The 10,391-nt window shown below is 55.6% G+C and overlaps 3 protein-coding genes across 7 annotated transcripts; 1 reads left to right on the top strand and 2 right to left on the bottom strand.

The window, feature by feature from the left end:
• Window positions 1-56: 56 nt before the first annotated feature.
• On the bottom strand, window positions 57-4,434 carry LOC125991648 (prolyl 4-hydroxylase subunit alpha-1). 3 transcript variants are annotated; one of them, XM_049759884.2, is made up of 15 exons: window positions 4,286-4,434; window positions 3,505-3,576; window positions 3,307-3,403; window positions 3,078-3,229; window positions 2,607-2,744; window positions 2,279-2,527; window positions 1,950-2,137; window positions 1,652-1,909; window positions 1,480-1,550; window positions 1,270-1,369; window positions 1,150-1,203; window positions 1,013-1,078; window positions 858-926; window positions 624-720; window positions 57-459 (listed from the first exon to the last, which is right to left on the bottom strand). In XM_049759884.2, exons 2-15 carry the CDS (start codon window positions 3,572-3,574, stop codon window positions 347-349), a joined length of 1,722 nt encoding a protein of 573 aa, XP_049615841.1. In that variant the 5' UTR covers window positions 3,575-3,576; window positions 4,286-4,434; the 3' UTR covers window positions 57-346. The 3 variants fall into 3 exon arrangements, with proteins under 3 accessions (XP_049615841.1, XP_049615842.1, XP_068505537.1); XM_049759885.2 differs by having other exon boundaries at window positions 1,652-1,828; window positions 1,977-2,137; XM_068649436.1 differs by lacking the exons at window positions 57-459; window positions 624-720; window positions 858-926; window positions 1,013-1,078 and having other exon boundaries at window positions 1,497-1,550.
• Window positions 4,435-4,549: 115 nt separating this feature from the next.
• On the bottom strand, window positions 4,550-6,502 carry cox11 (cytochrome c oxidase assembly homolog 11 (yeast)). Its single transcript, XM_049759990.2, has 5 exons — window positions 6,307-6,502; window positions 5,645-5,963; window positions 5,169-5,324; window positions 4,983-5,108; window positions 4,550-4,894 (listed from the first exon to the last, which is right to left on the bottom strand). Exons 2-5 carry the CDS (start codon window positions 5,945-5,947, stop codon window positions 4,706-4,708), a joined length of 774 nt encoding a protein of 257 aa, XP_049615947.1. The 5' UTR covers window positions 5,948-5,963; window positions 6,307-6,502; the 3' UTR covers window positions 4,550-4,705.
• A 237-nt stretch (window positions 6,503-6,739) lies between these two features.
• LOC125991653 (chromobox protein homolog 2) lies at window positions 6,740-10,263 on the top strand. 3 transcript variants are annotated; one of them, XM_049759908.2, is made up of 6 exons: window positions 6,740-7,023; window positions 7,108-7,151; window positions 8,008-8,073; window positions 8,155-8,224; window positions 8,347-8,675; window positions 8,769-10,263. In XM_049759908.2, the coding sequence occupies exons 1-6, from the start codon at window positions 6,958-6,960 to the stop codon at window positions 9,625-9,627; spliced, it is 1,434 nt and encodes a 477-aa protein (XP_049615865.1). In that variant the 5' UTR covers window positions 6,740-6,957; the 3' UTR covers window positions 9,628-10,263. The 3 variants fall into 3 exon arrangements, with proteins under 3 accessions (XP_049615865.1, XP_049615864.1, XP_049615862.1); XM_049759907.2 differs by having other exon boundaries at window positions 8,347-8,684; XM_049759905.2 differs by having other exon boundaries at window positions 8,347-10,263.
• The last annotated feature ends 128 nt before the right edge of the window (window positions 10,264-10,391 follow it).

Here is a 10,391-nt window from a genome sequence, read left to right as displayed (position 1 = left end):
TGCTCAATTGATTCCATTCGCTTCAACTAAAGAAAACACAAGAGTCAACACAGAGCTGGTCAAGAAAGCGACGCCTCTTTTGGAATCGTAATGAAGAGTTGACAGCCACAAACATGCAGTAGCAAAGGAAATCATATCACCAGCCATATCCAATTCAGCTCAGCTCAGAGTGAAATTAGGCGACAGTTCCAAAATTCCCTTTTCCCCCCGCAACACTTTTGTTCTTATATTGACGTTGATACGCTTCATTCATATATTATGATGATGATGATGATGATGATGACGACACGTTTGATTTGCTGAAGCTGAGCACGCCGTTGCTACGACGGTTGTCACGGCAACGTGGCTAAGCATCATTCCAATGCGCGGAGTCCGACGCGAAGCCGAGCTCAGCCGGGCTTAGCAGATGGCAGCGCCTCCTGAACTCCTGACCTCGCTCGTGCAGCCACGTGTTGGCCACTGACAAAACACACAACGGGACCATTTTTAGGACAGTGACGGAATAAGTTTCCCCGCTAATCAGAAAAGCAAATGAATTCTTCCGGTTGACCAAGTGCGGCAGCAATACGCTTCCGTGAATCGCTTAACATTCTGACAAGGAGGAGGAGCGTGTGCCAACTGACCCCACTTGCTTCCCACCAGGACGGGACAGGCAGCGTGCTGGGTGTAATGGTCTCCCTCTCCGTTGGGGTGAAGATTGTACCAGAACACGGCCGAGCCCTGCGCGGAAACCACAACAAAAAGACATTTCAGCAGAGCAGACCTGGACACCGGCGGCCACTTGGTTAGGTACACCTGCGACTGTGGAATAGGAGCGGTCCAAATATGTGGTCCGGTTTTGAGAAAAAAGCGCAAACCTTGATTGGCCAGGCGACGGCGCCCACTCTGGGGAAGACGGTGGCGCCCCCTGCCTGCACGTTGCTTAACTGCAAGCACAAAGGCCACGTACGTCAATCAAAAGCAAGCTCAGCTTTTCTCTCCACAACGAGCGAGGGGCGGACACTTGACTGACATAAAGCAGCCAGGTGGCGATTCGGTTTCCTGTTCCCAAATCTGGGTACGGGTTGGCCACTTCTTTCTGTGGAAACACCACAGCACATTTTGATGCAGAAGCTCGCTGTTGCGGTGCGTGCCGCAGCTTGCGTTTACCCCTTGAAAGTCAATATGGGGTTCGTAGAGTCCGCCCACGCCGTAGTTGGCCACCTGCACAAACAAACACACGTTGCCCGACTTTGCTTTTCTACAAGGACTGGGGGGAGCCAGCCGCACCTGCATGGACTCTGCGGTGGTCATGTCCAGGCCGGTGATGTAACCCGCTCTGTTGATCAGCTTGGTCACCACTGGGGACTGGTAGTTGCCCAGCCAGGAGCTGAGGAGGAAGAGGAACAAAGTTGCGCTGCCAATCTGTTCGGCGCATCGGCTGGCTGGCTGGCTGGCTGGCTGGCTGGCTGGCTGGCTGGTTCGTTCGTTCGTTCTTACTTCTGCGAGACTCTCACCCGCGATGCTTGGTTGGAGTTGTTGGCGTTGTTCCTCACTTTGGAGCGCGAGAGCTGGCAGACAGAGATAAATAGACGCGCAGGAACATTGACAAAAAGCCAAGAGTCCTCCCGAGAAGGTGACACGTCGACAAAGACGCGCGAGAGGGACTGACCGTGGGCCTGGCCATCTCTTTGATTCGCTCCATGTCGTCGTCCGACGCTATGTCGTAATAGCGGACCACGCGGGGCAAGTCCCACAGATCCTCCTCTTTGGCGGGAGCCAGCACCAGGTTGGGATGGCGCTGGTTGTCATAGTAACGGCAAAAGAGGCGGCTCTGTTTGAGCGCCGTCTGCGGAAAGACCAGCCCAGAGTGTACAGGGTGCCGGCCAGGCGGGCCGTCGGCCGGCCAGGCGGGCCGTCGGCCGGCCAGGCGGGCCGTCGGCCGGCCAGGCGGGCCGTCGGCCGGCCAGGCGGGCCGTCGGCCGGCGGCTTCTCACCAACTCCACATTGTCGCCGCGACACAGCCGCTTGTACGTGCTGGCGTTGTAGGAAGTGGGGTGCACCCGCTGGGTCACCGGCACGGCCTTGTCGCTCTTGGGATTGGCCAGTTCGTGCTCATAGTACCTGAGACCGTCTTTGGCTCGTTGGTTTTGCGGATCTAAAGAAGAAAACAATATTTCCGGTCTGGCCCAGAACATCAGGGCGTCCATATTTGAAGCTCACGGACTGGCAAACGGCAAATTGCCAGCGTGAGGGGGACTTTGAGCGAGCAGACGTTCCTGGCTGGCGCCGGACTCACCGAGCTCCAGGATCTTCTTGGTGGACTCCAAGGCGCGCTCCAGGTCTCCCAGCTTATAGAGGGTGTAGCTGTGGTAGTCCAGGATGGTGACGGGGCTGATGCCGAGGGGCTGCCCGGCAGGCCGCTCCATCTGCCTGATAGCCTGAGACATCCACATCTCGGCGAGGTAGAAGTCGTCATCCTTGTACGCCGCCAAGCCCAGGTCGAAGCAGTCGTCCGTCGTCAGGGCGCTGGGGAGCGCCGAGGTTCCTGGCGGGACGAGAGAGGAGGGGCGCTTACTCGCAAAGACTCTCCGTAGCAAAGGCGCTCGCTCCGTGGCGCTCCTGACCCGGCAGCTGGCCTTTGGCCAGGGTGTCGGTGTCCAGCTGGTACGTGTCCTGCAGCCTCAGGAGGGCTTCGGCCGCGCCCGTCTGGTCGTCCTGGCCGGGAAGGTGCTCCCGTTTGGCGCTCAGGCGCGACACGAAAGCTGAGGCGGCAGAGATGAATCAAGTTCTATCATCGTCATCATCCGGCGTCCAAAAAAGTCAAAGTCTGCTTTATTGTCAATTTCTTCACATGCCAAGACACACAAAGCAATCGAAATGACGTTCCCACTATCCCACGGTGACAAGACAAAGTACGCAATATACATACATACGTACAAGTAAACTACACCAAAAAATAAAAACAAGAAGGCACAAACAATGAATAAATAAGAGTGATGAGTAAATAAGAAATAAACAAATAACAGAATAAATCAATAATGATAAATAAAGTCACCCTCGCTAAAATTTGCCGACGCTTGCGTCTTTTCACCCACCTTCGGACACGTTGCTGCGCACCAGGCTCTCCAGGTCGCTCCACTCCCGGTTCATCCTCTTGAGAAGTTGGAAGGCGTTGACAGGGTGGCCGAGGAAGACTTCGGGGTCCCGGACGGCCAACGCCGACAGGTTGGACAGCCTCCGGGCCCACCTGCGGATGCCGTGGTCAGTATTCTCCCTCCGCTCAGCTCAGCTCAGCTCAGCGCGCCAAACGTGACCGTCTCCGACCTTTTGACCATCTCCAGTTTGTACTCCTCGGCACGGACGTAGTCCTCCAGCGAGGCCAACAGGTCCTGCTCCGTGTGCAGCAGCTCCGTCATGTGACCTGGTGGTTTGGTCCAAAACACCTCGACTTCATGCGACCTGACTTCACACTCACTCCCGCTTGTGATGATGACGACAACCTAATAGCAGCACGAGACTCACCTATGGAAGAGTAGAACTCCGCGGCCGAGGAGAAGCCCAGGAGGAGCAGCAAGAAGCAAAGGGGCGCCATGTCTAAATGCAACACAGTGGATTGATTCCATTTTCATTAGGAATGACGGACGCTCGCTCTCTCGCTCTTTTCAATTCAAATGGAGCCCTAACCTTTGACTGCAATGCACTTGAAATGTTGACGAGCGTTTCAAAGTGAGCCGTTTCAGGCCGCAGAGGAGGGTGTGTGCACTTTGGCACGTCGGGAGGAACTGCACGTACGCACGCACGTACGTACGCACGCAAGCACGCGGTTGTGGTCGAGAACATCACGTATGCAATCTTTTGGCCCATCCGTGAGCGACAGGCTCAAAGCAAGATTGGCCGCCGCCGCCATTGCGCTTAAGTTTAGTTTTGCCCATGACAAGGCAAAGACCCAAAGCCAAGCCGAGCCAAACAGCCTGGCTTCAAAATAGGACCAAATGAGTGAAAAGTGCCAAAATCAAAACTAATTGGTGAGCAAAACATGAGAAAAGTTGTTTCACCTACGGCTTGTATGGAAACAAGGTTGAAATGCCCTGTCAAGCCAGTGGAAGGGCGCAAACGCCCAACGTTTGCCAGGTGAGAGAGACACTGGACGAGTCAAAATCCACCCACCAGCTTGATTTCCACTGGACTCAAGCGGTTCAGCGCAAGCGCTCCCTCCGGCCACCAGGGCTTACAAACTCCCCGTGTGTGTGTGTGTGTGTGTGTGTGTGTGCGTGCGTGTGCGTGTGTGCCTGTGTGCGTTTACCTTGTCAAGCAGCGATGACTTGAAGTGGCTGTGGTACCTGGTCTCTGGCTTTTTGTTTCAACGTTCATTTTCTTGCCGCCTCCAACGCTCACAAACAAGTTTGTCCGGAGTGACCCGTTTGCCAACGACATCCATCACCAAATTGTTTTGTTGCTGTCGGCGGAATCAAAGCTCAAGCTTGCGAGCTGACATTTGGCTTTCTCGGTCCCCTTTGCTCTCAACCCGGCAACCTAAAACTGCAATTTGAGGAGAAAACTCAGCAGCTCCAATCACTCATCATTTATTGATGTGGGGGGGGGGGGTCTTCACAAAAGACACGCGGACGGACAGGCTAAGTCCAACGATCGACGAGTTCCTCTTCTCGCGACGGCAAATTGGTTTCCGACATCCGCTTTGAGCCCAAAGTCCGGCCGGCGGCGCTCAGCTGTAGGCGTAGCCCGGCAGCGGCGGACGCTGTCCCTCCTTGGCCTCGAAGAAGGTGTAGGACAGCGTGATGGTGTCCACGCGGGCCATCCTGGGGTCGGCGTCAAACTCGGGGTCGATGTAGAAGAAGACGGGCATGTCCACCTCCTCGTGAGGGTTCAGACGCTGCTCCTCGAAGCAGAAGCACTGAGCAAACAACACACGAGCAGGACCTTCTCAGGACCCGTCGGCGACCCGGGCAACCTGCCGAGAGGCGGCAAACAAAGAGTTCTACCTGGATCTTGTTGAAGTACTGGCCGGCGTCGAAGGGCACCACGTTGTAGGTGGAGATGCCGATGATGGGCTTGTCAGTGGGGTTCTTGGCCTTGTAGAAGGCCAGCGCCGTCTCCCCCGGGACCACCTGCGCCACCAGCCGTCACCGTTTGGCAAAAGCGTGTATGCGGGCGGGCGGCCATCTTACAAAGATCTCCGTCTGCTGAGGTCTGAAGTTCCATCGCATGCTGGCATGCGTGTCGGCGTTGAAGGTGACTTTGATGACGCGCTCCCTCACCGGCTCCATGGTGGCCACCAGGTCCGAGTCGTGACCGGCCACCGCCGAGCCGCCGAGCCCCGTCGCCTGGCGGGGAAACAAAGCCTGCGTCACAAACGGCCGGCCGTGCCTGCCTGCCTGCCTCTGCCTTCCTTCCTTCCTTGCGTCCTTCCTTCCGGGGACAACTCTGCTTTGAAAGGTGCTACAGTGGTCGCTTTGAACGTATTTCGAGCATATGCCAAGGAGCATGTTTTTGACAAATTGGCCCTCAATGCTGCTGTGTTGGTCATTACAAACGGTTCCGGAGAAGGGCGAGGCAAGAAAGGAGTGCCGACACTGTGTGTCAGTAAAGTTCCAGGACAGGCGTGGCGGCATGCACCACCAATCTGCCCGAACACACCTCTCACCTGGCAGTAGAGCCTGTAGAGTGGCACGGCGGCGTAGGACAGGCCGACCATGGCCACGCCTGCGGCCGCCACGTACGTCAGCACCGTCTTGTTGCGAGTCTGGCGCTGCTCCTCGAAGCTCGGACGCTTTCTGCTCTTGACGCCGCCGCGGCTCTGGACGTAGGGGCGCGCAGCTGGGATTTGGGGCCACAGCACGCGCAGCGGCCTCCCGGCGTCGCAGCCGAGACCCCTCGGTGGGGGCGAGGGCCCGAGGCGGCGCGGCGCCTGGCGCGGCGCCTGGCGCAGGAGCGCGGACAGCAGCATGGCAGGACCGGATCACCTGCATGGTGGACAGCCAGCACTGAGGATGATTCCATTCTTAGCCATTTCCTATGTCCTCATTCGGGTGGGCGAGGGCCAGCCAGGGTACACCTTGGAACGCTCCCTCACATTTAGAACAACCATGGACTGAGTGCTCGCTGGCGAATGTCAAGACTCACAGCGAACCACTAAACAACGCTTACACCTGCCAATGAGCACGGCGTCAAAATCTATGCAGTTTGCGGTCACACAGATGTCTTGGAAATACGTTGAATAAAATGATAACTGGTTGGTTCAAAAAGAGCAAGCGAGCGAACGAACGAACGAACGAACGAACGTGTTTGCCAACGAGGATGTCTGACCTGCAAGTAAGTGTCCACAGTCCAGCTCGCCCGATTGCTCTGCAGGAAAAAACAAACAAACGGAATTCACGGTGTCAAGACGCTTAACTCACGTAACAAGCGCATGACTTCATCATTCACATAAAGGTTAGTGTCATTCGCGAGGAAAGGAGGACAAGGTAGCTGCCATGTTTGACGGCGACACCTTACACAAGGAAGCGGTGTGTTACACTTAAAAGCTTCCGTCCGCTCTTGCCACCACATAACAAACGATCCGCTTTGAAAAAGCAAAGCCAAGTTGACGCACACAAACAAACCATCTCCCGAATTAATCTCCCGAACCCCCCCTGTTTGGATTTGATTTCAATCATTTATTCCAAGCCACAATACGGCTCTTCCAATTGTTTTTCACTTGTTCCTGAATTATTTGTGAACATTTCTGCAATCGAATATTCTCTTCCCTTGTGTGTGCTAATATAAGAGTTATTATCATCATCATCGTATGACAAGATAATAGTAGCGAATGCCACGTACAATGCATGGGCTAGTACTAAAATGACACATTTATAAATGCTAACTTGAGTCTTTGTACAAAACGCTGGCGAAGCGCCTACGGGGGCCGTGCGTGCCCAAGAAAGCGTCTGCTTCCCGGCCGTCCTGCTGGTGCGAGCAATGGAGGGGGTCACGGTGGGCCAGGTATTTGATGCCGAATGCATCCTAAGCAAGCGGCCGAGAAAGGTGAGCGAGATCCCGAGGGACTCGGGAGGGCATCGGTGTCTCTCCTGGACTTTCGTTTAAGATCGCCTGTGTGCTCTTTTCCAGGGCAAGTTCGAGTATCTTGTCAAGTGGAGAGGGTGGTCGTCCAAGTAAGTCGCTAGCCTGTCTCAGCTAGCCGCAGAGGCTAATCGAGCACGCACGCACGCACGCAGGCAGGCTAAAAGACCAGCAGACAATGTGCCCCCCCCCCCCCCCCCTAAAAAAAAAGATCAAGATTTGGCATTCTTGCCGCTTTTCTCGCCTCTGTTGCGAAGGCTTCATTTGAGCGAGGTGCAGCCTTCTTTTTGTCTCGCTGAGCTCAGCAGACAAAAAAAAAAGCGGCCGCCGTTTGTGCTCGTTCGTCTCCTTTTTGTTACTTGTTTTGATAACAGCTCGAAAGCTTACAAAGAAGAAGCATTCTGTTTTCGTGCAAACAGAAAGCGCGTTATTTTGCATGACTTTACGCTTCATATTGTTCCTCTTTTGCTACGGTCAAACGACAAAAAGCAAGAAGAGCGACTTTACAAAACTAAAAATGATGACGTTTTCCCGTCTTATTCGTTCGCTTTTGTTGTGTTGTTGCCGTTTCCTGTGCATTGTGTTGTTTTGTTACGTCCGGCTTGTTACCTACTGGAGCGTCTTTCAATATCATTCAACTTTATTAACACCGGTCACAAGAACAAGGCAACAAAATGCAGATCGACTCGAACCAACCCAACCGCAAGTGCATGAGCACCAATTCAACGGCAAATCGTGAAAGAGCCCAACGTAAGCCCAAATGTCAACCCGAGACCCATCCCGAGTCGCAAATCCAGCCGTGTCGAACGTGAGGATGGCGACCCCAAGTGGACAAAAATTAAACCCGCAACTCGCATGCATATTCTCGATTGGCGTTGTCGTTGAATCTTCCTTTCGACAAAACCAACGATCCGTTTTGATATGTTGCGCTGGCTCTTGTGGTTTTAGGCACAACAGTTGGGAGCCAGAGGAGAATATTTTGGACCCGAGGTTACTGGCAGCTTTTCACAAAAGGTTCCATCCGTCGCTCTCGGAAACGAATGTGACGTCGTCGTCGTACGCGAGACATTGATTCAATGGTGTCTGTCCTCTTAGGGAACAAGAGCGAGACCTTTTGTTCCAGAAGAAAGGAAAGAGGCCAAGAGGACGACCACGCAAGTTTCCGGTAATTGCTCTTCACTTTGTTCACCTTAAAGCGGAACAAAAGAGAAACATATTCTTTTAGTGGCATGTGTCATGGCGATGGATGGCTGTGGTTTTGAGTGATTTTGTGGCGCGCACCTTCAGCTTCCCGTTCCTCCCGCCGCCAAAGACAACCGCTCGTCCTCATCGTCCTTCTCCGGCGCCTCTTCGTCGGCGGCGTCGTCGTCCGAGGAAGATGAGGAAGCGGAGCGCCAGAAGGCCAAGGGGGCGGCGATGCCGGCGAGCCCCCGGCCGCACCCCGCCCCCCAGAAGAGGCCTCCCGTCCTGGCCGCCAAAGCCGAGCCCCATCGCGGCAAGCGCGGGCGGAAGGCGCTTCGCGCCGACCTGGGCGCTTTGAGGCGCGCCAAAAGCAGGACGCCGCCCTTGCCCTTGTCCCCGAGCCGCCACCAGCTGCTGCCGGGCTTCCTGCGCAAGTACGGAAAGTACGGAACGGCATTTGCAAACGCAGCGCAAACGCAACGCGGCTCTCGACATACCTTTCCAAAGCCCGCCTCGTGCTTTCCCAGGGCGGAGCCCCGGCCGGGGATAAAGAAGCCGTTGCAGCCGGCCAGCTTCACCTACACCGGACTCGGCCGGAGCGCCAGAGACCACCACGCTGCTGCCCAGAGCTCGCTTTTCTCCCAGGTGTCGGCGGCATCCAAAGGGGGCTGCGTTTGGAGCCGACCCGCGCCCGCCTCCTCGCCGCCGCATAGGAAGACGTCGCACGGCGAGCTGAAATGCGGTGCGTCGGGTCGGGGCTACGCCCCCAAAGGGACGCCGCCCTCTCCGAGAGCCGTTGTCTTCGGGGGCGGCGGCGGCCTGGAGGCCGCGCCGCGCCTCGCGCCGCGCCTCGCGCCGCCTCCGAGGAGACAGGACGGCCACCAACACAAGCGGCTCGGCCTGCGGGCGCCCGACCCGCAGAGTGTCGCCAGGACGCCGCTCGCCGGCCATCAGGGCAACAGCGGCGCGGCGGTGCGCACCAGCTCGCGGAGCGGCAGCCTGGTGGTCATCAGAGACGCTTGCGTGAGTCCCAAAGGGCGGCGTCCGGGCTCGCCCGCAGGGGGCGCCGCTGAGAAGGACGGTGGCGGGCGACGGCGGCGGGACCAGCGCGCGTCCGCCGGCCGCAACCTAGACGAACTCAGCGCCGGCGACTCGGACGACAGCAGCGGCGGCGAGTGGGAGCGGGACGGCGCCTCGTCGTATCCCGACGACGGGCGGCCCAGCCTGGGCGACGCCGCCACCGAGTCGGACGCCGAGACGGACTGGCGGCCCGCGCGGGACCTTCTGGAACACGTGTTTGTCACCGACGTCACTGCCAATTTTATCACCGTCACTGTCAAGGAGTCGCCCACCAGCGTGGGCTTCTTCAACCCGCGCAACCACTAGCCGCCGCTTTGGCTCCAACGCTGGAGACTTTGGAAGATTAAGATGCCAAATCTTCCAGCGCCGGCCGACACTTTGAAAGTGGCCAGTGCCTCAGGTTCCCGTTCGCGACGTTACAAAACGCAAACTTGTGTTCTGGACACTTTGTTTGTGTGTGTGGACCAAAGGTGCTCTGAATGTTATTTAATTGTGTCCTGACCTGAGCAGTGTTCCTCACGTCTTTGATTGCTCCTCTAATTTGACATACTAATGATCCATCCGTTTTCTATATCACTTCTTACTTCCCACTTTTCATCATTCATTTGGAAACGTGCTCAAATATGGTGCTGCTGGGAAACAACCACAGACATGTAAAGAATGATCAAATCATAGTACTTCGCTTTCAAAATGAATTCTATTGGACATGAGCACAATGAGAAAAAAATCAGGAAAGGCCAAGAAAAGAAAAGAATTCAAAAATCATCCAAGACATTGCATATAGAATAGGTGTCAAACTCAAGGCCGGCCCGCCCGCCGGGCCGGGCCGGGCCCGCCACATCACTTTGTGTGACCCGCCAAGACAAATTTTGTATCAACTTTGTGTCATTACTAAAATTACAAATTGTCTTCACTTTTATTACCATTCATCTTTTGAAACGATTTGAAGAGTTTTTACTCGTCTCTGATTTCCAAACTAGTTATTCATCCGTTTGTTGTGTATCAATCAGCAAGTCGAGGGAATTGGACTCCGGTTGATCGACATTTCAGTGACTGACAACGTTCAGCAA

The sequence above is a fragment of the Syngnathus scovelli genome, chromosome 21 (genome assembly GCF_024217435.2).
Source record: "Syngnathus scovelli strain Florida chromosome 21, RoL_Ssco_1.2, whole genome shotgun sequence".
Taxonomy (NCBI): Eukaryota; Metazoa; Chordata; class Actinopteri; order Syngnathiformes; family Syngnathidae; genus Syngnathus; species Syngnathus scovelli.
The sequence above is the reverse complement of the archived record's forward strand: the minus strand, read 5'-3'. Positions and strand labels throughout refer to the sequence as shown.

Bases quoted from the DNA above. Each gene is read 5' to 3' on its own strand.
- LOC125991648 (XM_049759884.2), bottom strand. From the start codon at position 3,574: ATGGCGCCCCTTTGCTTCTTGCTGCTCCTCCTGGGCTTCTCCTCGGCC. The intron at 927-1,012 runs GTCAGTCAAGTG...TTGTGCTTGCAG, and splicing joins TCGCCACCTGGCTGCTTTAT to TTAAGCAACGTGCAGGCAGG. The intron at 721-857 runs GTTTGCGCTTTT...GTTTCCGCGCAG, and splicing joins CCGTCGCCTGGCCAATCAAG to GGCTCGGCCGTGTTCTGGTA.
- LOC125991653 (XM_049759905.2), top strand. From the start codon at position 6,958: ATGGAGGGGGTCACGGTGGGCCAGGTATTTGATGCCGAATGCATCCTA. The intron at 7,024-7,107 runs GTGAGCGAGATC...GCTCTTTTCCAG, and splicing joins TAAGCAAGCGGCCGAGAAAG to GGCAAGTTCGAGTATCTTGT. The intron at 8,225-8,346 runs GTAATTGCTCTT...GCGCACCTTCAG, and splicing joins GACGACCACGCAAGTTTCCG to CTTCCCGTTCCTCCCGCCGC.
- cox11 (XM_049759990.2), bottom strand. From the start codon at position 5,947: ATGCTGCTGTCCGCGCTCCTGCGCCAGGCGCCGCGCCAGGCGCCGCGC. The intron at 5,325-5,644 runs GTGAGAGGTGTG...TTTCCCCGCCAG, and splicing joins TCTACAGGCTCTACTGCCAG to GCGACGGGGCTCGGCGGCTC. The intron at 5,109-5,168 runs GTAAGATGGCCG...CTGGTGGCGCAG, and splicing joins CTCAGCAGACGGAGATCTTT to GTGGTCCCGGGGGAGACGGC.